The sequence below is a fragment of the Protopterus annectens genome, chromosome 6.part0 (assembly GCF_019279795.1).
Source record: "Protopterus annectens isolate FY-2018-M chromosome 6.part0, PAN1.0, whole genome shotgun sequence".
In the NCBI taxonomy this organism is placed as follows: domain Eukaryota; kingdom Metazoa; phylum Chordata; order Ceratodontiformes; family Protopteridae; genus Protopterus; species Protopterus annectens.
The window spans coordinates 480533504-480558501 of record NC_056737.1 but is presented as its reverse complement, the minus strand read 5'-3'; the positions used below and the strand labels follow the sequence as shown (position 1 = coordinate 480558501).

Genomic DNA, 24998 nt, shown 5'->3' with positions numbered 1-24998 from the left:
GAGTCAAATTTTCAGGTACAAAATTGAGGTCCAAAGAAGGCAGAATTAGGCTTCATGGGAGTCCTGATATGAAGGACGTATTTAAGAAATTGTTTGACTTCAAACTTAGAGGCCAGAGGAGGAGTTAATGCCAGACAAGCAGAAATAGCTGAGAGGTGAGCTTTAACAGAAGAATATGCTAACCTAGCATGGAGCAATTCACACAAGTGAAAACCAGAGGGATCCTCAGAGAAAGTGACTCCTGGTTACAAGCAAGGCACCAAACAGAAAATTTCTTCCATTTGGACACGATTTCCTAGTAGTGGGTTTCTTTGCCTCCTGCAGAACCTTATGCACATCCTCAGAAAAAGGGTGCCTGAAAGGGATGAAAGCACTATCTCCCGCAATGTCAGTTGCAGTGGGCATGTTAGGATATATCAGGGACCCTTGTCTTGTGCAAGTAGGTTCACCCTGTGAGGTAACTTTTGGTGAGTGCCCCTGGCTAGGTGAAGAAGAAGGGGGAACCAATGCTGTTTAGGCCAAAAAGGAGTCACCAACAAGATTGTGGGGGAGTCCTGTTCTATCTTGTGCAGGATCCTCACAATCAGAGGAAGGGGAGGAAAGGCAAAGAGAAATATCCCCTTCCAAGAAAAAGATAGGACATCTACTTTCAAGCCAGAGGACTAGGGACTCTAGTGCAAAAAAGAATAAGTTGTCTGTTCAAAGGGGAGGCAAAAAGATCTACCTGAGGAGTACCCAACCAATGAACAATGTCCATAAACACATCTCTATGAAGCATCCATTAATGAGACGGTGCACTGGACCTGCTCAGACAGTCTGCCACTGAAGGACTGTGTACAGCCTGAAGAGATTCCAAACTTAAAGAGCCACTTTGCAAAGAAGGTAGGACAGCATCCCCCCTTGCTTGTTGATGTGTCACATCACCGTGGTATTGTCCGTGATGACTTTGAGAGGCCCTGGAAGAAATAAGGCACGAAAGGGCTGAAGGGCAAAAAGGAGAGCTCTTATCTACTTTATATTGACATGGTCTGACCTCTGATGAGGCCAGAGACCCTGGACCCTACATGAACCAAAAGAGGCTCCCCCGTCGCATGTCTGAGGCATCCAAGTAAAGTTCTTGAGAGGGGAGTGGAGGCAGAAAAGGAAGTCCCAGGTTATGAGACAGCTGATGAATCCACCACTGAAGTTCGAGTTTGAGATAGAAGAAGAGGGATGAGAAAATCTAGTGGATGAAAAGTATTGCAGCCACACTGACTTTGGGAACCACTGTAATTTTCTCATATGATACGTCTAGCTAGAGGTAGCATATGTATGGTGGAGGCCATGAATTCTGGAACCCTGAGAAATTCCCTGACTGTAAATGAAACCAGAGAAAGAAGGAATTGAAATTAGGTGATTAGAAAATGAGCCTTGGGAGGAGACAGGGAGGCCAGCATAGGAATGGTCTGGAGCCTGCAACCGAGAAACATCCTGAGAAGGAACCAGGACTTGATTTCTGGAAGTTTACTGTAAACCCCAGGCTTTGTAAGAGACAAACAGTACACTGGAGGTGCTCAAGCAAGACCTCGGGAGATGAAGCCTGAATGAGCTGGTCATCCAGATAAGATATGAAACCCTGTCATCCTGTAAAAGGCAATCGCAGGAGCAAGGCATTTGGTGAACACCTTTGGTGCAGTAGAGAGGCCAAAGGGCAAAGGAGAGAACTAAAAATGCAAGGATGAGACAGAGAAATACTAACATTTCCTGAAAAGGGGATTAATTGGGATGTAAAGATAAGCATTACTGAGGTCCAGGGAGACCAAAAAGCCTGGTGAAGAAGAAGTGGAAACAGGGTTTGAAGTGATAACATCCAAAAGGAAAGGACCTTCAGAAAGGGACTGAGCTGAGCACGATCCAGAGTGCTTCGCCAGGTGCCTTCTTTCCTAGGAACCAAAAACATTCTGGAATAAACCCCCCAAAAAATTCCACAGGCTAACAGTAGTGTTGAACGTAATGTTTTCTTTTAATCTAAATTTGAATAAAATATGACTAAGTGCTTTCAACTTCCAGAGGCATCATGAGAGTCATAAATCTCACTTACAAACATGCTTATATAGTCAGAAAAAAAATCTACTAATTAATCATTAGATTATGGAGATGAAGCCAGGAGTAGCGTCTCAAAACAGAACCAAAATCAGCAGCCCTAGAGGAGGCATCAGCTGCATCATAACTACATCTACATTTAATATAGTGGCAGGCTACTTGAGAAGTTGAGTCAAGTAAAGAGGGAAGAGGCCTTCCCTTCAGAATCAGGGAGGTGACAGATTGCCTGGGAAGCCTGAGAAGAAGGGATAAAAGATACCTGGTCATATGGATCTGGTAACTAATAGCCTGAAAGGCCAAAGTGACAGCAGTATATACCTTTTTGCACAGACATTCCATAGCTGTACTGTCATTGTCAGAAGGAAGTAGTTCAGTAGAAGGATAAGGTTTAGAGGGTTTGTCAGAAGAGACACACTACAGAAGGGTAAGCAGAAGGACATTTGCAGAGGAACTTACACTCATCAGGTACCTTATAAAATCTGTCAGGTTTCTTAGGGACTGGAAGTTGAGAATCTGGGACCATAGTAGCTGCTGAAAAGGTATCTAGAAGGACAGCCAAGACTGGAGGTACAGCAGAGGGCTTATGGGATTCAATCTGGAGGAGCTCATAATACCTCTTTTGAATATCAGAAACCAGAGAACAATCCTGTTTAAAATATTTCATATTGTGAGAAATATCATCCTGAAAGGAGAGTTCTTCCAAGGAAGAATTAGGGTAATACTATCTTCCTTCTCTGAGCTATAATCCAAGGGAAAAATGATATGAGATGAATATGCCAAACATTCTTCCCCATTATCCAAATCCTCTTCTGAGGAGTCCTGCTCTCTTGGCCTCTTGAGTGGGTTAGATGACCAAGGGGAGCAGGCACACAGACTCCCTTGGGGAGGCTTTAAAAGCCATCAATGCATCAAATAACCCCTAGGTAAAATCCTGCCCTTCATGCAGGGGATTTTTAGCAGCAGGGGAAATATGCTTGTTTTTTTTCTTTTGAGGGACATCTGCCCTAAAAACTCTAGGAGGTTCAGACCCTTGCCTACACTCCACCGACATAGTAGGAATCTCCTCCTAAACAAGTATTTGTGGTATCTCCCTCGGTCTCTCTGAAATAATCAGTTGAAGGTTCCCTTCAACATATTGGGCAGATGTTTGTAGGGGCTCTGAGGATGTATGAGAAGTCAGATTCATGCTGGCCTCTGACAGGGTTAGCTGTAGAGGTATCCAAATCCGACATAACAAAAGGCTGATCCTCTGGGCTTTCACCAGCCTTGAGAAAGACATCTGGGGTGGCACATCAGCAGCCAAGTCAGACCCAAGTTTCTTGGCCATTTTCTTGGTAGGCAGCTGACCTTCAGGATAAGAAAATTCCACCATAGCACCTTGTGCCAACAATTTAAGATGTTGGGTTCTCCAGGTAAATGGATATGGAGGAGACATGACTACACAGGGTCTTAGGGACAAATGCCTGGTAGAGAGAACACTGTGTATGGTCTTGAGAAGCACCCAAACAGAAAAGACACTGCTTGTGACAATCTTTATGGAGAATCTGCCTCCCGCACTGACATTTTCTCTTTCTAGATGACATGCAAACTCTCAAAATTTAAAAGAGAAAAAAAGATGAGAAGAAACCCCAACAGGGCACTTATCTTAAACACGGCTCAGTAACCAGCACAAAAGGAGGAGCATTCAGACAGACTATCAATAATGGCATTCGGACTGACAGCAAAGAAGTTCTGAGGTATGTGCACCCACATGTCACCTTTATGTCCTACGCCTTGAGCAGTGAGCATATGTGTGATGTAAGTCTATAAAATCCTAAGGCTTTGGTATACTAGCTGGATGTTGGCCTACCCTTGGCAGGGAATCCCTTTTGTAAAGAATACTGCAACAATGATGCAGAAGAACATCAGAAAATTAGTAAAGTAGAAGCTAATCAAATAGAAGCTGAAGTTATAGAATACCTGTGAAGTGAAGGATTTAGTGTAGTAAGTCTAACACAGGTTATGTCACAGCATGATGGAACAATGAGTCCACAAAGTAAGGAGAAATGGGTGGAGCAGGAGATATCTGAACATCTGAAGAAGAAATATGGAAATGGTAAAGAAAGAAAGAAAGATTTAATATGGTGCAATATTTATGCAAAGGAGAAATCAAAACTAATCAATACAAAAAGGGCAGCTCCAAAGATATTTGGAAGAAAAATACATCAAAGGCACCCAGATATGGAAAATTTCATTATACAAAAAATAAGAACACAAAGGAAGAGAGTAGAAAAGAGGATTAGTAATGGTGAAGTTAAAGAAATAGAGACTGAAAGGATTTAGAGTAGAAATCCAGCTCTGGTAATGTCACAGCATGATGGAACAGTGAGTCCCCAAATTAAGGAGAATCAGGTGGAAGGGAAGCATCTGATCAGCTGCCACATGAAGGTACTCTGGAGCCTTCAGTAGGAAACTAATACAAAAGTTCAGTTGGAGTTGCATAGCAAAGGAAGGAACAGGAAACTATGGCAACTCTGACATGGTCCATGTTATGTAGTGACAGCCCAGCGAGTTCCTATATGAAAGGGCAACAAATGACGCAGGATGCAGCTGAAGAGAATACATCACAGGAAGATGTTCTGGAACTTTCAATGTGCCCTTGGTTTAGAAGTAAAAGATCTAAGGAAAGAGTTGCTTTATTTAATAGAGATGGACAGACATATTAAGATTGATGAAAGAAAAAGATTACAGAAAGTCAATAAGGACCAAAATGTTAGAAGTCTGATAAAACAAATGAACACAGAAATCAAGACTATTAACAGAAATTCATGTGATACAACAGAAGTAAACAGAATATATTAATGTGCGGCAAAATTAATAACAGATATTATACAATGCCTCCTCTAAAACGTGCACGCTGATTGGCCAGCCCAACCAGCGTGCCCGTTGTAAATCCCTCAATATACTAATGGAAAAAGGTCCGGTCGCCCGGACTTTTTCCGTTAGTATAAAACACTGTCTCGCTATGTTAAAAGAGTTTAACATAGCGACACAGGTTTAAAAAAAGCAACGCAGATCTCCGTTGCTTTTTTTAAAGCTGTCTCGCTATGTTAAACTCCTTTAACATAGCGACACAGTACGTTGCTTTTTTTTTTTTAACCTGTCTCGCTATGTTAAATGAGTTTAACATAGCGAGACAGCTTTAAAATAAGCAACGGAGATCTCCGTTGCTTATTTTAAAGCTGTCTCGCTATGTTAAACCCATTTAACATAGCGAGACAGTAAAAAGCAACGGAGATCTTGCATTCTCCTTTGCTTTTGCCCACAGCTCTGATGTACTGCGTAGGCATGCGCAGTACATCAGAACTGCCGCGGAACACCAGACAGCTGCGGAAGGGCAGCAAAGAGGCATTATACAATGCCATTATTTAAGAAAAGTGATTATTTCTTTTCTTAAATAATGTCATTAATAATAACAATAACCACTTCTGGGTGTGGGTAATGCTGGATTTACCCACGGTTGTCTTTGTTTGGTTCCTCGGGCTTCGCCCTCGGGACCAAACCATGCCAACCGTGGGTAAATCCAGCATTACCCACACCCAGGCGTGGGTTATTGCTATAAAATCCCACCACAAAAATACAGGGCACTAAGGGAAAGGAAGGGAAGAAATCAAATGCCATCATGGAAGTTTAGAATAGAGAAAACTATTAAGCAAAACAGAAAGTGTCACTGTTAGAAGAGTATATAAAAGGAAACAGATCAACAAAAATAATTAAGACAGTTGTGATAAAAGCAATGTGCAGTATTCGAGCAAACCAGGATATATCACGCAATACTGCAAATAATAAACTAAACATATCAGCACAGGCAGACAAACTTAGAAGATATGGAGATAAATATAAAAGTACAAAATAAGCAATTCACTGATGATCCAAAAATGTCTTACAGAAACTTGGGAAACAAAGCAAAAGGAATAGAAACACAACCAATAAAAGAATAAACAGACACATTTTGGAGAAACATCTATGAAGACCCTGTGGAACATAAAAAAGGTGCTGAATGGATAGAAGTAGTAAAAGAAACAGTAAGAAGTTCAAATGTACAGGATATGAAGTGGGATGAAGTAACGGTCAGAGAAACTGAAACAAAATTAAGAAAAACTCCTAAATGGAACTCTCCAGGCCCAGATGTAGTACCTAACTTCTGGCTAAAAGGATTAACATCATTACACGAAGATTTAGCCCTGAGTAAGAACTACTTATATGCGCACCCTAAACACACACACCAACTTGGTTAACAACAGGAAAAATTATATTACTCCCAAACAGTGAACCTGCATGCATTCCTAAAAACTATAGACCAATAATGTGCCTTCCTACAATGTATAATCTAAATACTGGAATTGATGTCAACAGAGTTTATAATCATTTAGAAGAAAACTGAAGTCATTGCAACAGAATAAAAGGGTAACAAAAAGAAAGTCAAAGAACAAAGGATCATTTGTTCTTAAAGTCATAATTGAGAATTGTGAAAAGGGGAAGAATCCAAGTATGGCATGGCTAGATTACAAAAAAGCATTTGACAGCATCCCACATTCATGGATAAAGGAGGGCTTACAGATGTACAAGATACACCTTACATTAATCAATTACATTACATTAACCATGAAACAGTGGCAAACCATGCAGCTAAGCCATGATTAAGGGCAAATTATTACCCCATGGATGAAAATTCAAAAGGGATATTTCAGGGTGACTCTTGTCACCGCTGCTTTTTTTTGTCTTGCTCTTATCCCATTAAGCTGTCTACTTAAGATATTAGGTCATGGCTACAATTTGGCTCCCAGACAACAACAAAGTGTAAAGACTTCTCATCTTCTTTTTCTGGAAGATTCAAGACTGTAGTTCGTCAGATGAGGAACTGAAAGAACAACTGGAAGTAATAAAAACTTTCTCAGATGATATAAGAATGTCATTTGATCTTGATAACTGTGCAAAAGCAATATTTAAAGCAGGAAAGCTGCAACACCAAGAAAATATCAGTCTGGGACAGGAATGTGATATAAAAGAACTTGAGGAAAGATGGAATGTATAAATATTTGGGAATCGATGAAGGATCGACAGTAAAACATGAACAAATCCAAAGAAATCACAGTAAAGAATATTTTAGAAGACTAAAATTAATACTGAAAACAACCCTGACATCTAGAAAAAAGTCCAAGTTACAAACCAATTTGCTCTTCTTGTTCTTACAGCTTTGTGGTGACTAACTGGCCCCAAAATTGGATCAGTTGGACAGGAAAACAAGAAAAATGCTTCACGCATATCAAATGATATATAAAAATCAGTGCATACCAAGATTATATATCCCTCATTCTGAGGGAGGTATGGACCTCCTCGAAATTGATTACATGTATAAATCTGCAATCGTAGGACTGCATACATATTTGCTGACCTCATCAGATAGTGAAAGTTTTTGAAATATGAAGAGAACAAATCAAAGATGATTTCCCCACTTAGTTTAGCAAAAGCACATCAATGTCAAACAGGAATGGATATCAAACCAGGAGATATATATATATATATATATATATATATATATATAAAAGGATCAGATGAGAAAACAAGAAATGTGGAAAAGGCATAAATGTAATTGAAAGTACAGAACACTCCTGGAACAACCTCATTTCCATCAGGATCTGGCATAGGAATGGTTAAGGAGAGGTGACTTTAAACCAAAATATAAAACATTAATATTAGTGGCCCAGGACAGTGGACTATGTACACATTGGTTTACAAAGTCCACTGAACATGTGGGAGAAACAGACAAATGCATCTTCTGTAAAACAGAACCAAAAACAGTTGCACATCTTGTTGTCGGGTGTGATGTACTGATGGCATAGGGCCTGTTTACTGAAAAGCATAATAATGTGGCAAGACTCTTGCATTTGGGGATTGTGCAAATATTACAGTATTAAAGTAGTTGAGAAGCAGTGGAAACATAAGCCACAGAGCATTACAGAGAATGAAGAAGTTTATACCATATGGTATCACGCATTATCAACAGTTCAAAAAATGGATGCAAGAAAACAAGGCACAGTAGTCCATGGAAAGAAGACAAAGGTAGCACTGGTCACTCAAATTGCTTCAACCAGTGATTAACAGGTAAACAGTTCCTGGCTTCTCACAATGAAACTTAAAGTTACACTAAAAACACACTTGAGTAAATAAAAAAACAAACCTTGAGACAGGCGACAGGGCTCTGTGACTTCAAGTCTACCAACGCAGCACTGTCTTCCTTCAAGTGGAAATAGAGTTACAACCCCATTATCGTTTTCAATTATGCAATGCTCCTTCTCAATCCACTGCCCCTGCAAAACTAAAAGGTAGACGGGAGTTGAGCAGTGACATGACAGCATAGAAGAAAGGAAACTGAAAGGAAAATAGCAAGTTATTATATGATCACAACTACTGTACTTCTACAACTGCTTTACATGGATGGCAAATTCAGCTAGTAACCATTTACTGCATCTGTACACAATAGAATGTATGCACAGCACTGTCACACAAACAGAAGAAGGATATTACAAAGAGTAAAGTGAAAGGCAAGGCATACTTCCTCCTGTGCAGATATGTAGAGAGAGACATTACAGCATAAAGAGATATGTATTAAATGTATATTACTATGAAAAAAATGAAAACACTGATATTCCATGGCAAGAACGAAAACTGTAAGGATTTTCCATTTACTAATCATTTTAAACAACTAGGATTTGGGGAAGTAATGGTGGTGACAAAAAAACACATTTGAAGTGGAAAGGAAAGTGCCTAGGACAGGGTCCCCAATGTAAACTTTCTGGAGGCCCCCAAAATGCTAACACCAGCTCTGAGTTCCCATGTAAAATAAAACTTAGGTGTGTTAACCACTCTGCTGCTGCTGTAATATGAAATTCACAGGCCAAATCCTCTCACAATGACATAAACGTCCCAAAGAGAAAGGCCTTCAGTAAAAGCTAAGAAGTTTCAGTTCTACTTTCTCATTCCAGTTCTTTACAGACCATTTTATTTTATTTCCTGCATTCTGAGGAGACTAGAAAAACTTTCTGGTATTGTTCTGAACTTTAAAAATCCAGGGAAGAATAGAAAAACTTCCAGGTTTTATTCTGAAATCTATCCATAATGCCTATGTTTTAAGATGTAATCTGTACAGTGTTTTACAGTGGTGTTACCTCAGTGCTCATTGTTCTGTTATTTTAGATCTCTATTATAACGACAGTATTCTTCCTGGCCTCAGTTTTCTTTCATCCTGGTGACAGCACAGCACTCCTCTTGACTGCTCATTGTTCTGTTATTTTAGATCTCTATTATAACAACAGTACTCTTCCTGGCCTCAATTTTCTTTCATCCTGGTGACAGCACAGCACTCCTCTTGAACTTTGCCCCTAATCAAGTACCTGCAGTCATGCCCAAACAAGATGTTGTAGCAATTAGAATGACTCGGTACCACAGTCACTCTCCCCTTCCTTAACACATGCTACTAGTTTTCTATCATGGCAATCTAAGGCCATCCTCTTTCACTTCTTTGAAATATTTGAAAATACAGCTCTCTTACCAATATCTGGTTCTTGTTCTGCAGCATTATTTCCAATTTTGGTTTTTCCTTCCTGAAAATAAAAACAAACAATATAAATGGAGATGTGCTGAGTTGATTTATGCTTCGTTCTTTCACATTTTTTTAATAACTTACTATGTTAGTCATGCAAGTCATAGAGAAGGCCTACTCAAAAGCATGCATGCATGTGTGCGTCTCTTTCCAAGCCATCTTTTCCCTTAGGAGTAAATTAAATATGGGTCAGTTTTCCAGTGGGCATGGCATACTAAATGATTCCACATGGAATTAAAAACACAAATTGTGTTCAAAACAATATGTGCAAAAGTACAAAATGTGCATGCAAACTTCTCACATTCACTTATACACACCAGATCATATTCCACAAATAACTACCTACCCTCAGTACATTTGCATTACAGGATTCTCCTACATGCCACTGTTGCTAATAACAGGGACATGGTATCTAAAAGACCTGGCTAGGACTGTCTAATCTGCCAGCAAGGGATTGCTGCAAATTTCATGGGTCAGATTAACTTAATTTGCATACAGATCCTTTTCAAAAGCAGCACTGACAATTTTGAATTTGACACCTCAGTGGCTGAATAAGTTCCTTGAGATAATGGCCTATTACACCTCAAGACCTTGCTCTTAATTAATTGTGACTAATTTATTTGTTTAATTTTAATTTCTGATTCTTTTGCACATTTTGTGTTTTTATGTTTTGTTCAATTCTCTATGTAGTGAGGCCCTTTGCGAGTAAAAGTTGATTTGAACTAATAAAGTACAATTGTGTACACTTACCATAAATGTAGATGTTAGAGTGTCTTCACTGTAGCAGTCATCACTGTAGGGTTCTTCCTGCCGGCAGGCAGTCCTCGGTTGGCCAGAATCCCAAAGTCTGGGTCTGGCGTCGGCTGTTCAGTCATGCTCCCTGACGTCAGAGCGCTAGGAGTACAAAGCTGCCAGCCGACGCCATGTTCTCCAGTTTTTCTTGCCCCAGATGTCAGGTGCCCAAAAGTGAAGGCTAATACTAAAACAAAAATGTAACATACAACAAACCCCATACCCTGCAGCAAATACACCTCAGAAGAAGGGTGAAGTAGGAAACCACACTAATGAAAGTATAAGAGGGGACAGGAGGGAGGGTAACCCAGACTGCAACAGTGAAGACACTCGAACATCTACATTTATGGTAAGTGTACACAACTGTACTATGTTCATCGTGTTTCACTGTTGCAGTCATCACTGTAGGGTTGAATCCCAAAGCTGAGATAAAGGGTGGTGGTTATAGAGTAGAAGGGGCGGCTAGAAGGCCCTGCAAGACTGCAGAAGCAAAGCCTGCCCTAGACTTAGAGTAAAGAGGGAGATTATAGTGCTTAGAGAAAGTATGCACTGAACTCCAAGTTGCAGCTTCCAAAATATCCTTGGTAGGTACTCCTCTGAGAAAGGCATCTGAAGTAGCAGCAGCTCTGGTAGAGTGAGTCCTAATTTTTCCTGGGATTTGCTTTCCATGATGAGAGTAACAAAATCTGATTCCATGAGCAATCCATTTAGAAATGGTCTGTTTTGAAATAGCTTTGCCTTGGGAATTTGTTGCATAAGAAACAAACAGTTGCTCTGTTTTTCTGATATCCTTGGTTCTGTCCAGGTAAAAATGAAGTTGTCTGTGTACATCCAAGGAATGCAAGATCCTTTCCCCCTTATTTTGTAGATTATTGAAAAAAGTTGGCAGGTGAATAGTTTGATTTAAAGCCACTTTGGAAACCACTTCAGGCATGAAGGTAGGTTTAGTCCTTAAAGACACCCTATCTTGGTGAAAAATAATATAAGGTTCCACAGCCATGAGTGCTTGTAACCCTGAGACTCTCCTGGCTGAAGTCAAAGCCAGTAGGATAGCTGTCTTCCATGATAAATACTTAATATCAGATGTGGCAGCAGGCTCAAAAGGAGGCAGAGTGAGTTTTTCCAGAACATAGTTGAGGTCCCAGGCAGGTATAGGTGGTGTCCTAGGGGGCCTTGAATTTTTTGCTCCTCTGAGATATTGTTTCAGAAGTGGATGCGAAAAGACTGGAGGATCTGTATTGTAATGTGCAGAGATAGCTGAGGCATGTATTTTTATGGAGGAGAAGGATAAACCCTTATGTAGCATGTCTGTCAGGTAAAGTAAAATCAGTGGGATATTAGGGATGAGAGGATCCGAATCCTGAGCATGCATCCAGGTGCAAAATCTCTTCCATTTACCTGCATAAGATTTTCTAGTGCTAGGCCGTCTGGCTTCTAAGATGACATCCATGACCTGTTTGGGAAGGACAGGATTAATCATAGACACTGAATTCGCCAGGCTGCTAGGCTGAGAGTTTTGACATGAGAGTGCAGAACCTGGCTCTGGTGTTGGGACAAAAGATTTGGAATCTGAGGTAAAATCCAAGGAGGCTCCTGGGATAGATTCATCAGTGTCGAGTACCAAAATTGACGAGGCCAATTTGGGGCCAGTAAAATCATCATCTTGGGCTTGTCCTGCTTGATCTTTAGTAACACCCGTGGAAGAAGAGGTAGTGGCGGAAAGGCATACCCTGAGAGGTTTCTCCAACTGAATGATAGTGCATCCACTTTCCATGCTAGCTTGTGAAATGTCCTTGTGCAAAAAATCTGTAACTGGTGGTTGAGGGGGGATGCAAACAGATCTATGTCTGGGCAGCCCCAGGCTTCTGTAATCATTTTGAATATTTGGGTGTCTAGCATCCACTCGTGTGGGTCTGACAGGTTCCTGCTCAGTCTGTCTGCCAGAATATTTTGTTTTCCTGGCAGGAACTGAGCTTGTAGATCCACTTTGCAAGCTAGAGCTGTGTTCCATAGAGTCATGGCTAGTCTGCAAAGGGGGTAGGAGTGTGAACCCCCTTGCTTGTTTATGTACCACATAACTGTGGTGTTGTCTGTCCATATCAGTAGTTGTCCTGGTTGTAGAAGATCCCTGAAAGCCAAGAGGGCATTCTGTACAGCCAACATCTCTTTTAAATTGATATGTAGGTGCTTCTGATCCTCTGTCCAAAAACCTTGCAGACCTTTTCCCTGCAAGTGGGCTCCCCATGCGTAATCCGAGGCGTCCGTGGTTAACACTTGGCTGGCTGGAGGCAGACTGAAGGCTTTCCCTTTGTTGTGAAAACATGCCATGGTCCACCAATGGAATTCCTTTTGTAGGCAAGGCAAGACAGCAATCTGTGTGTCTAGACTGTTGCAATGCTGGGACCATACACTTTTTAGGTACCATTGTATTTTTCTCATATGTAGTCTTGCATTTGGTATGAGAAGGATGCAGGAGGCCATGTAACCCAAAGCCTGCAGGAATTTCCTTGCAGTTAGCTGAGTTATTGACGCCAAGGTTTTGAAAGTTGAAGCCAGCTGCAGTTGTTTTTCGGATGTCAGGAATGCCATCTGGGTTGTTGTGTTTAGAAGAGCACCCAGAAAAGTTATCTGTTGTGTGGGTGTCAAATTTGACTTTTTTATGTTCACAGTGAATCCCAGGTACTTGAGTAGATTTTGAACAAATTCCAGGTGCTGGAGTAAGACATCCTTGCTGTCTGCTTGAATAAGGCAGTCATCCAGATAAGGGTAAATTTGAATTCCCTTGAGTCTGCAATAAGCCACTACTGGTGCCAGGCACTTGGTAAAGTCAAAGGGCAGCACAGAGAATTGGTAATGTTTCGAGCCGGCCTTGAACCCGAGGTATTTTCTGCACTCCTGCCTGATAGGGATGTGTAGGTAAGCCTCCTTTAAATCCAATGTCACCATCCATGCATTTTTGCTCAACATTGGCAGGAGCTGCTGCAGAGTAAGCATCTTGAACTTTGGTATCTCCAGGAAGGTGTTTAAGACTGAGAGATCCAGGATGGGTCTCCATGAATTTTGCTTTCTGGGAACTAGGGAGAGCCTTGAGTAAAAGTCTTGCCCCATCTCTGATTGTGGAACCAGTTCTATGGCCCTCATAACCATGAGGGATCCCACCTGGTTTAATGCCTCTGCCCATTGGTGTTTTGCTAGGTCTGGCCATCCGTTTGGTCTTGGCAAGGTATGAAAGTGGAATTTGTAACCTCTTGAAACTACATCCAGAACCCACTTGTCTTGGGTTATGCAAGTCCAATTTTGTTGAAAAAGAGAGTTTTCCTCCTAGAAGGGCTTCCAGGAGAGAAGTTCCTGGAGCCATGCAGGGGGAGTCATTGAGCCTGTTTTCTATAAGATTGAGGTCTGTCCTCTCCACCCCTGGGGGTGGAAGCACTCCACTGTCTAGATCTGTAAAAGGTCTGTGCTTGGGTCCTCCCTCTGGAGCGCCTATATCTACCCCTCTGAGGCCTATCCGAGCTGGGAAAGGACCAATTTTTAGTTGGCCAATTTCTGCTAAATCTTGGGGGCTGAATTTGTAAGAAATCCTTAACCGTTTGCATGGATTTTGCCTTATCCTCCATTTTCTTTATCACTTCTTCAGCCTTAGACCCAAACAAAACATTATGCTGAATAGGAGCATCCAGTAACTTTGCTTTCACTTGGATCAAGTTTTGCTCCTTTAACCAAGCATGCCTTCTAATGACTGTGCCAGAGGCAGCCGCCCTGCATGACGCCTCCAAGGCATCAAAACCACAGTGTATACCATGCTTCCCCACTTGTTCAGTTGCATGTATCAAATCATGTAATTCCTTATTATCTGAACATGCACAAATGGTACCTACCTTTTGTTTCATAACAGACAGTAGAAATTGCTGATATTTTAGCATATGAAATTGACAATTTAAAGCCCTAATAGATAAAGTAGCAGAAGTGTACACATTTTTGCCCCATCTCTCCAAAGCTCTAGAATCCTTATCTGTCGGAATAGGGTTTTTAGCAGAGGCGGCCTTAACCCCCCTAGGACCCTGAGAAATGGTTTCTGGATCAGCAGTAGGATTTTTGTAAAGGAACTGGTGTGAGTCAGGGACCCTGTAATATCTGTCGGGCTTAGCAGGAGCTGGAGGAAAGGAGTCAGGAGTTAAATTAGCCTCAGAAAAGGCATATCCACAATATCCAAAATAGGGGGAATAGCCAGGGGTCTATGTTGGGGAAGAAGGAAATCCCTAAGTCTTCTCTTAGATTCCGAGTACTACTGTCCTTCCCAGTGAAAATGTTCCCTCAGGTCATGTAAAGTTTCCCCAAAAGAAAAATCCTCAGGGGGAGAAGCTGATGGAATGGATTCCTCAGCATCAGAATCCTCATAAGGAGGGAAAGCATATTCTTGTTAAGAGGAAGACACTGAAGAAATAGATGCCTGATCAGAAGATTCATAATCCAATTCTTGCATTAGCCTTTTGTCTGGAAGGGGATGTGAACCCCTAATCATGGTTAGTAAGTCCTCCGCCATTTTAAGTAGCTCTTTCTGAGATTTGGGTCCCAGATCAGAAGAGGCCTGGGCTGGTGTCTTAGATTTAGGAGGAGTCTTTGCCTTTGTCTTTGGCTTTGCCTTTATCAGAAGCTGTGTAGGCCTGAAAACCCCCTCGGAAGCCGGTACCTGCACAGCGGCTCCGGACCCATCCGAGGGAGCATTGTCCGAAGGTCCTGCAGCTGGAGTACTCAAAGGCCTAGTTGGCTCCTCGTGGGAGTCCGTTTCAGCAATCGGTTCTGAAATGGCCGATGACAGGGGCTGTGAAAGCGCCTCACTGACGACGGCTGAACCTGTAGCTGGCTCTGCTTGTAAAACGTCATCTGATTTGGACCCCGGAGGCCTGTCCTTATCCTTGCGTCATTTGTGAACTCCGGTAGTCGGAAGCGTGTCCGATGACATTTTATAATTAAATCGCCTGCCAAAGTAGTGAAAAGCAAAATCGTACCTCCGCTTAATCGTACATTGGTTAAATCTAGCACAAAACCGACAACTAGCTACGTCGTGGTCAGGGCCTAAACAAGGAATACAGTAAGAATGGAAATCCTTATGAGATATTTGCTTCCCACAAGAAATGCAATTATTAACTTTTTCTGACATCAGACTGGAGCAAGAAAAAAGTTTCCCCAACGGGGTACTTAGCTTTGAGAAGAAGTAGTCAGTCTTTGGACTGAAGCAAGAAAAAATATCAGGAGTCAGCCGACCGGCACTTGCGAACTGCTTTCACCGCAAGGCAAGAAAGACTGGAGAACATGGCGTCAGTTGGCAGCTTTGTACTCCTAGCGCGCTGACGTCAGGGAGCATGACTGAACAGCCAATGCCGGACCCAGACTTTGGGATTCTGGCCGACCGAGGATTGCCTGCCGGCAGGAAGAACCCTACAGTGATGACTGCAGCAGTGAAACATGATGAACATCATGAACTACGTCCACTGTCTATAATGTACTCATTCTTAAAGAAAGTGCTGGAAGCTGCATCTGTGAAGGGATGGCCTATGACCATACTGGATAAGAAGCATTTAATCAGTCTAATGGCAAAAACTAATACAGTCAGCAGTCTATATGGGTAATGTTTGCGTAACTACAGCTAAGTCATCCTTTTTCTGGAGGAAATGAGAGTCCTGACGAGTATGAGATAAACTGCTTTCATGTCTTCCTGATCTCATGCATCCTTTAAAGGTAAAACATGAGCTGGCAACGAATGTCTAGAGTATTAAAGCCCATCTCCCCCCTTGATTCCACTGGAGGGATAAGGTGAATGGACTAGACTCCAAAACTGCTACTTGTAGGAGACGTGGGACAGTACTGAGGGATACCTGACCCTCATGAAATACCAAGTAAGGGTACTTACAAGGTCAAGGTGTGCAGCTCAGAGATACTGCAGATGAAGGTACATGTCACTGAAAATAGTGCCTTTTTAGTGAACTTCAACCTGTCAAACTTCCTGGTTTGAAAGAAGAAAAGACAAGCCAGTCAGGAAGTTCATGTAAAGGGAAAAGGCTTATTCAAAAATGAATGAAGATGCCAAACCTCCTTAAGAAATCACCTGAGAAGCCTGTGCTGTGCCACAGTTCTGGCATCTACCAGGAGACGATGCACCAAAATGCCAGTGACATATACCTTGTCTATTGAACAACTAAGACCTAAGTCACAGAGATGAACAAGATAGATAAGAATTTCCTGCAAACTCACTAAATGAGGTAGGGGACACTTGTCTATATAAATCAAGAAATTATCAGAATAGGTATGTCTACGGTAAGGCTTTATAACAGCATCTATCACTTCCAAGACCTCCAGTATAATGGTCATCAAGATAAGAGAATCTAAGAAGTCAACCAGGCCTGACTGCCATCCCAGGCTAGGCAGACTCCCTTAATTTACACTGAGATACTTTTCTGCGCTGAAACACAAGACCCTGAAACTACATCCTGCTTGGGCTGGACTACCTTACAGCAGGTTATATACATTCAATGAAATGGGGCATCAGTCAAATGATTCTCAACAGAACATATAGCTACTCTCTGTAGAGAGGAGGGCTTACAGCTCAAAGATTCTTCTAGCAGATAGTATTCTAAATGAAGCAAGTGCCACATATGCATTGAGTTCAGACGGAGATACAATAACTTTTTTGGCAACAAAAACATGTTTTCTAGGTGGCTGGAGGTCATCGACCCCTTTTAGAAACTACTTCAATGTTTAGTGAACAGATAAAAGAAGGGACAAACTAGGGTATGTGTAAGTGCTTGTTGAAGCCAGTTGCAGTTATTTAAAGGTTAAATCTAATAAAAACTAAAATAATAGTGGTATATTTGATGCATTTGTCCTTCTTGTAAAGGAAGATGCTGATGGACGACAGATGGAAAATTGGATTCTGTGATGGAATCAAAGCACTACAAAGGAAAAAATTTACTTGGGGATTGGAATGCTGTTGCCATGATGCTCCCCTGAGCATTGAGTTTGGAGAACTGCTGCTATCTTATGGCAGAAGTTGAACTAACGGTTTACTTCTCATTCTCCTATCACACTTCCTTCTGACCACAGAGGCCAATATTTAGTGCCTTCTTGTTTGATGATGCAATTTATCTCCAAAATGTTTCCACTGAATTGTGTTTCAGTGAGCAGTACTTCAGGAAGATTGGCTATGTCTAATGTAAATTAACAGCAACCTTTAGGATATCAGCAGTAGTGCATCAGTGCCACTGTACACTTTCAGGAGATGGTACAACATAAATAGTGCTGACCAGTTGACAACCAGCACAGCATCTAGTACACAACTGAACTTGGAGGGACATGACAAAGTAGTTGTAGGAAGAATAGACAAAGGTGGCCTTTAATCACCTCTGAGTGACAGTTTTGTAAGCAGCTTCTCCTGTCGGAACTAGAAAATGGAACTTGAACATTTGTTCAGGGTTGCCAGATGGCATTTTACCATGAATACCATGTGGGAGTGTGCCATATCACTATGATGGAGAACAGCGAGACTAACACCACTAGGGATTGAACCTTTTTTTTTTTTTTTAATACTGGCCACCTAACAGACCAGTGTCATTTGCTCAAAAACCAGGGAGTGAATAGTGGCTTAAAGCTAGTCAATCTATATAAAAACAGTCTCCTATGTATCTTCGGCAAAACTGTGAAAAAGTATAACAGCTCCATGCCACATAAATGCTTCTGCTATTTTATATGATGCTAATAACTCTCTTGACAGTGCTTACAGGGATTTCAGTCCATTATGCTTCAAACAAGAAATAATTTCATTTTCTATACATTAACATAATGCATTTCATAGACTTTAAAAGTACTCTTGTCCTTGTGTCCATTAATGCACAGAAAAACTTTACCATGAGAAGGAAGTAATCACTTTGTAATTTCACATCTGCTGAATGCAGCAGACCTGAGTTATAATGTACTTCAGTGAGAACTGCTCTGCATTTAAAGACAGTGGCACTCTAATTTTTCAGATTTCACCATTACGTCTGAAAGAAACGAAACACTCAATTTTTTTGTACTAAAAGGGAAACAAACTATTTAAGGACATGTTTTCTTAAGTTTCAAGTGCAACAAAAATCCCTACAGTTAACTGTGGATGCTGCAGTAATTAAAGTATAAAGGGACAAGACTTCAGAATAACAAAAGTTAGCCAAGGACAACATTTAAGTTTGCTCCAAGTTACAAAACAATAATCACAAAAATCTTAACACAAATGCCCACTACAACACATTTAATATTTCACATTTGGATCTCCGTTCCAGATTAACTGCAAGAACATTTTATAAACATGGACTCGCAACGAGGGGACACAACAGCTAAATAATTTAAGCAGAATAGCAATAGTCATTAAAATATATAGTAATTGGATGTTAAGTGTTCCTATTTGCCTCATGTGTGACCCTTTATGCTGGCTGATCTATCTTGTAAAAGGAATCTGAGAGCTGCAAAGTCTGAGCACAGGCACATAGGAATGGAACCCATGCTATGGTAACAGAGACTCAGGTTTGAACAGTGAGCCCAGTGCTGGCAGGAACTTGGCAGAAGAGGTATGAATAAGTAGCAGATATACCCATACCACTTTGGAGGAGGGAGGGAGCCCAAAATTCCCACTCATGGGTGTTCCTCCTAGGGGACACCAGCAGGTAAAGCACCCCCTTGAGAGTAATTACAAGCTGAATAAGCAGGCAATGCAGGCAGAAACACAGAGAGTAAAGTTAGCACAAAATTTATCTGCTGTTATATTGGCTATATCCCTGGGATAGGAATGTGTATGGAAACACCTAATCATTGCAGATAATGACTATGTGGAGCAGGTCAGACTATTAAGGCTAGGGGAACAGTAGACACAAAGAAAAAAATCCTTTATCTGAGAATAATGGCCTACCAGCATGTGCCAGTCATCTCCTCCTACAAGACATTAAGATGAGGTGAATTAGTGGTCCTCATATATGGGTGTGGATAGATGGTCATGCTGGGGGTGGAGGGCTGGCAAAAATAATACATGCTTTTGCAATAATAGATATATAAAGTGAAGTATAGTCTTTTCAGGAATCATTTTTGCTGCAGTACCAGCTATAATAGGCAAAAAAAACAAACAAGATTATACATTGTAGTGACTTATATGATGACAGCAGTTTCAAATAAACACATTCCGCATAATTTCAACAAATTATAGATTACCTTTTTTACACTTCACATGAAGAAGGCTAGAAAGGAATAACCTACAGAGAGAAGAAATGCAGAAAACAGAAAGCAGCAAGTAACAGAGGAATGAGAAAAAGATGGAAAACAAAGGTTAGTATAAAACAAACAATGAAGAATAACCACACCTATTGAAATGAAGAACATTTAGTGAAGAAAAAAAACTTACCAGTAAAAAAGACTAATGGGATCTCAGTAAGTCATTACAATGCAAAGTTCCACATTCAGGAGGTACAACTCTAGTAGAAATACCTAGCTACATGTGATTATGATGAACCTTACCCATGTACATTTCTCCCTTTGCAGTCATGTGAACAGGCCTACTTGTACCACTAAGCCATCTGAGCCATGCCTTCTTGGATTTTTACTGCTGAAGACAGAAGTACATGCAGGCCCTTTGTGGCAGCACAAAGAGCTATGAATAGCAAAAGGCCCATAACTAACTTAAGGTGAAAGTGAAAAGGAGAGCAGGCCTCCTGATTATGACCCTAATAACGAATGGTCAACAGATTTCTTCTTTAATGTCCATCTTCAAATCATTGCAAGTAAAATTACTCCCCCTTTAGTGAAGTGACAGACACAGGATAATGGCATAGAACCAGAAACACATCTGCAAAGACCCACTGAGTCTCAAGGAGGATGTACAATGTGCAAGGCCAGGAGGAGGAGTGAAGTCCATGTCCAAGCTAGACTACTTAGATTCATAGGTAAGTAATACGCCAGTTGTCTCTGTGGGCCATTTTACACCTAGCCAATTTCTCTTTTTGTGCTCAAAACAACCTATTCCATTTGGTTAGCGATCGACCTTACCTAACTTATGGTCTATATCACCTCTAATGAGAATAACTGGGATCATACTATAGATAATTTGTGGGGGACACATGCATGGGATAAAGCATTTAGGAGCTGCCTCTGTCCATTAATAGTACAGAGAACAGTCCTGGAGTAAATTTTCCGTTTCCCATCCATATATACTTGGTGAATGTACAGCCCCAAAAAGTTCTTACACAACCTCCCTTTTAAAGCAAATGTACACGATTTCCACTTTTAGTTGGCTGACAAATTTTGAACTAAAATGACAAAGTTAATACAGGACTAATTATTTAGCCAGAATACTTGAAAATGGAAAGCCTTAAAGATGCCTACCACAAATAGTTTCAGATTGTGCTAACCAATAAAACCAAAGTATGTTCCAAGACATAACCAAATTGCTCACTACTTGTTTAATCAGTAGTTTGTGTAGCATGTAAACAGAAGAAACAATCAGTATTACAATTTTTTTCTACCCTTCCTAGAGGTTTGCATATAACAGCTGTTTTTTTTTTTATTTATTTACATGAAGAAAAATGAACTCCACAGCTGTTCAGAATGGTAGTGAAATGCAAAAATGAAAACTGGAAACTATTTCATTTTTAAATAAGAGAATGTTATTAAAACCGTACACCATAAAGCTATAAATATAGAGAAAATACCTTACCCCCTGACAAGCTTAGCACAGCTAGTTGGGTGTTGAGTGGCAATATATACAGATTTACTAGAATTCAGTACTTTGTAAACATTAAAGTTAGTAGAGTTTAGAAATGTTTACCACAATCTGCCCCAGTACAGCACCCTTATTAGTCTGCACCAACAAAGTACCCTTAACTTTTTAAAGCCAGGACACCATCCCCTTGCAGCTCACCAATCACAGGACTGGATAGCATGGATATGCAATTTCTTAACTTCTCTGTAGGCAGCTTGGTGTATGGACATCTTGAGACAATGTAGCAATTACCTCATGCTTACTGACAATTACTTAATCCTTAAAGAAACAGCATGTGAGGCTACATTCTTGCACACAAGCACACATCAGCTTGTCGAAACCACGCACACATCATCCACCTCATATAGTACACAACACATACATAGACTAATGTATGCTGAAGCACTTAAAAGCAATCTTCCTAAACAACAAAGAAAGCCTAGACCGCCTGTTGCCAAAGCTATGCCTCTAAGTCCAAAGTCACTCAGAAAAAGCAACACCTACCAACACACACACAATCATTATGAATGGAGCCCCAAACACTAAACCCTTAAGGCAAGCAAACACACTTGCTAGCACTCTCATTATAGTGGCTTCCATTGTAAAACAAAGCGATACCCCTCTAACCAGGCTGAACAAGGTGAGTATAATAGTTAGTTGCTTATTTGGAGCCAGGATCTGCCAAATCACACATGCACTCAAGCCATTACACCACGTGTATCATAGTCCATGTAGGTGTAAATGACCTGAGACATACCTCCCTGGACTATATGGAAGGAGATATCATGGAGCTCTCAGATTGCCTCTCTCTGTGGCTAGTCTAAGCCAGGCATTGAGCAGTATATTACCATCATCATCGAGGAAGATGCCACAATATGAGCAAAAGACTGGTGTCATTGTAAGCAGATTCAATATTTGTCAGCTTGGGAGGATATGGTTAACAGACCATGTTGCTTTGCCAAGGACGGTATGCATCTTTCCTGTCTAGGCTTTCAATTAATGGCTAAAACTTTATGTTCTCCCATAATGCCTTTTTTAGGCAATGCCAAATTGACACACCTACTGACATAGCAAAATCAACTCAATTGAACCTCAAGGTATTACTACTGCTCAATGCCAGCAACCTAAATGTAAAACTACACTTCCTCCAAGCCCTCCTCAAACTCGAGGACACAGACAACTGTGCAGTTACTAAGACATGGTTTAAAGTAGCAGAGAGTACCCCAGCAGTGATCCCCACTTTTAGACAAGTAGCTTCACAGATAAGGGCTAAAGGTGGAGGTGTCTTGACATACATCAATAACAAGCATACCTTAAGGCTGGTCAAATAGAATGATGTGCTGGAGTTCTTCAAAGCGCAGATCAGACACAAAATCTAGTGCCATATCCTAGCCAACTATAGGTCACCCTCCATATCCTAAGAAGACCATAGCTGGACCTACTGGATGCACTTACCATCTAACCTAACACCCTACTCATGGGAGACTTGAATTACCCCTCTACAGAATGGGAAGCACACACAACTCAAATCTACAGGCACAAAGATTCCTGGACTTCATAAATACAGACAACCTTGATCAAATAATGAATATGCCCACTATAAGCTCCAACACACTGGACTTAGTACTCACATATAATGGGAGAATGCTGCACACCCCCAGTCTCATTCTCCCAGGTAAAGTCTGACCACAAATCTGTCTCCTTTGAAATCAAAATCAACTCTAATCTCAGTAAAACCAATAACAGTAAGGAACTGTTCCAAGGCAAATTACCTTTTATTAAGTGATGGTTTGCCAAAATGTAATGCCCCTCCAAACCCCGGGAACACAGCAGCCTACACAGAAATGCTATCAAAAACACTGTACAACCATGTCAATGGCTGCAGGGAGACTAGAAGTAAGCCCAGAATTAGCCCCAGAAACAAATTGCCCTGGTAGCATCCCAAATTAAACAGGAATATACAACAAAAGAATAAAAAAATGAAGGCAAAAATTAGGAAGGGCAATTCCCATAAAGATAACAATTCTCTCATCAAACTAAATAGGCAACTAAGAGGACTAATTAGGTTAAACAAAGCCAACTCTGAGGTTAAGATAGCCTTCCTGGTAAAAGATAACCATAAGACCTTCTCCAATTATGTCAGAAACCTGAAGAACAGCATACAGCAATGTGAACTGGTGGTCAATGGTGACACATTCACAGAGTCTGGTAATATAGCAAACTTGTTAGTGGACAAATTTGGCAATAAACTCTACCTCCATTTCACTCCCAACCATCTCCCAAGAAATACTTTCAAACATAACCCTTCCAACTATAACTAGGGGACATGGATTGGCTGTGCTCACTAAACCCAGGAACACAAGCTCAATGGGCCCCAACACCACCCCAGGATGCTTCCTGAACAGTCTAAAATGTGACTTATCAGGATCCCTGGAGTCACTATTTAACTACAGTCATAAAACAGGCTTCATGCCACGAGAATGGAGGACTGTGATGGTCATCCCCCTTTCATAAAGGAGGACCTTCAGCAGATCCTGGAATTACAGACCCATGAGTTTAATTGGTCTTATTTACACAGCCATGGAAAGTCTTATCATGAAAATTATCAACAAAGACATAAGAATTCTGGTCCAGGAAGGAAGGTCATGTTTACTGGACATGGTGGATTTCTTTGAAAATATCACAAAGGCAAAGAATTAGGTGAAAGTGGTGTATACTGCCTACCTAGATCTGGCTAAAGCATTTGATACAATACCTGACTCAGGCACTGTCAACAAACTTACAGAACTAAGCATAAACCACTTTATAACATGTTGCACAGCCAGCTAGCTCACAAGAAGTTGGCATCTGTGAGGCCACCTCTACAAAGTGGCCAGTAACCAGTGAAGTCCCTCAGGGATCTGCGCTGGCCCTGCTCCTCTTTGGCTTCTACTTCTCAGAGGTCAAAGCCAAATGTCAAATGCCCCTGGCTAACCAATTTCACAGATGATTGCAAACATGGAGCTGTCAATGAATCCCTCAAAGATGAGAACACCCTTCAGGAAGGTCTAACATAGACAAATGTTTGCTGCCAAAGCCATGGCTTAAAATTCTATACCAAGAAATTAATTTATAGTACCTTTTGGGAAATTAGCCACCCCAAGTAACTACGTCATCAATAAAACACCCCTAACAGTTGAGTCACTCTTCAGGGATATGGCAACTTGAGTATATAGTAACCTAACCTTTGACCAAAATGTGCTCCAGGTAGTAAGAAAATCATTCTATGTCACTCATCTTTTAAGTAAGGGTATTGCAACTAGGTCCAGAGAGATCATCATACCACTGTACTCAGCTCTCATCAGACCCATCATAGAGTATAATGCCCTTTCAGTACTTACCGTACCTGACACAGAAAGAGCAACTAGAATGTCCACAAAAGGTCCTTACAAAAAGGGATTAAGTACAATGCCCTGCACTGATTGCCTCAAAGCCCAGTTTCTATACTTTGCATCATACAAACTTCCGAGATGTTACCTCTGCCTGGTATACAAGGCATCCCTGGACCCTGTTTTGATGAACCTTTTGCAGATCTGCAAAACAAACAGTATCAGAGCAACTAGATCAGAAGATTTTGCTTGTGACAAACAGGACATGTTGGAGAGACAAACATGTTTCTCAGAGAATTCCCATTCTCTAGAACAGCCTCCCCATCCATGTGAAGCAAAG

At 41.0% G+C, this 24998-nt stretch overlaps 1 protein-coding gene across 1 annotated transcript in view; it reads right to left on the bottom strand.

Moving 5' to 3' along the window:
* The window catches only part of STARD9 (StAR related lipid transfer domain containing 9), a 1457104-nt gene that overhangs the window by 467246 nt on the left and 964860 nt on the right, over positions 1-24998 (bottom strand). The window contains exons 17-18 of the mRNA XM_044073541.1: positions 9674-9725; positions 8303-8440 (exon numbers count right to left, since the gene is read on the bottom strand). Of these exons, the coding sequence (XP_043929476.1) occupies positions 8303-8440; positions 9674-9725 (190 nt within the window). The remainder of the gene's footprint in view (positions 1-8302; positions 8441-9673; positions 9726-24998) is intronic.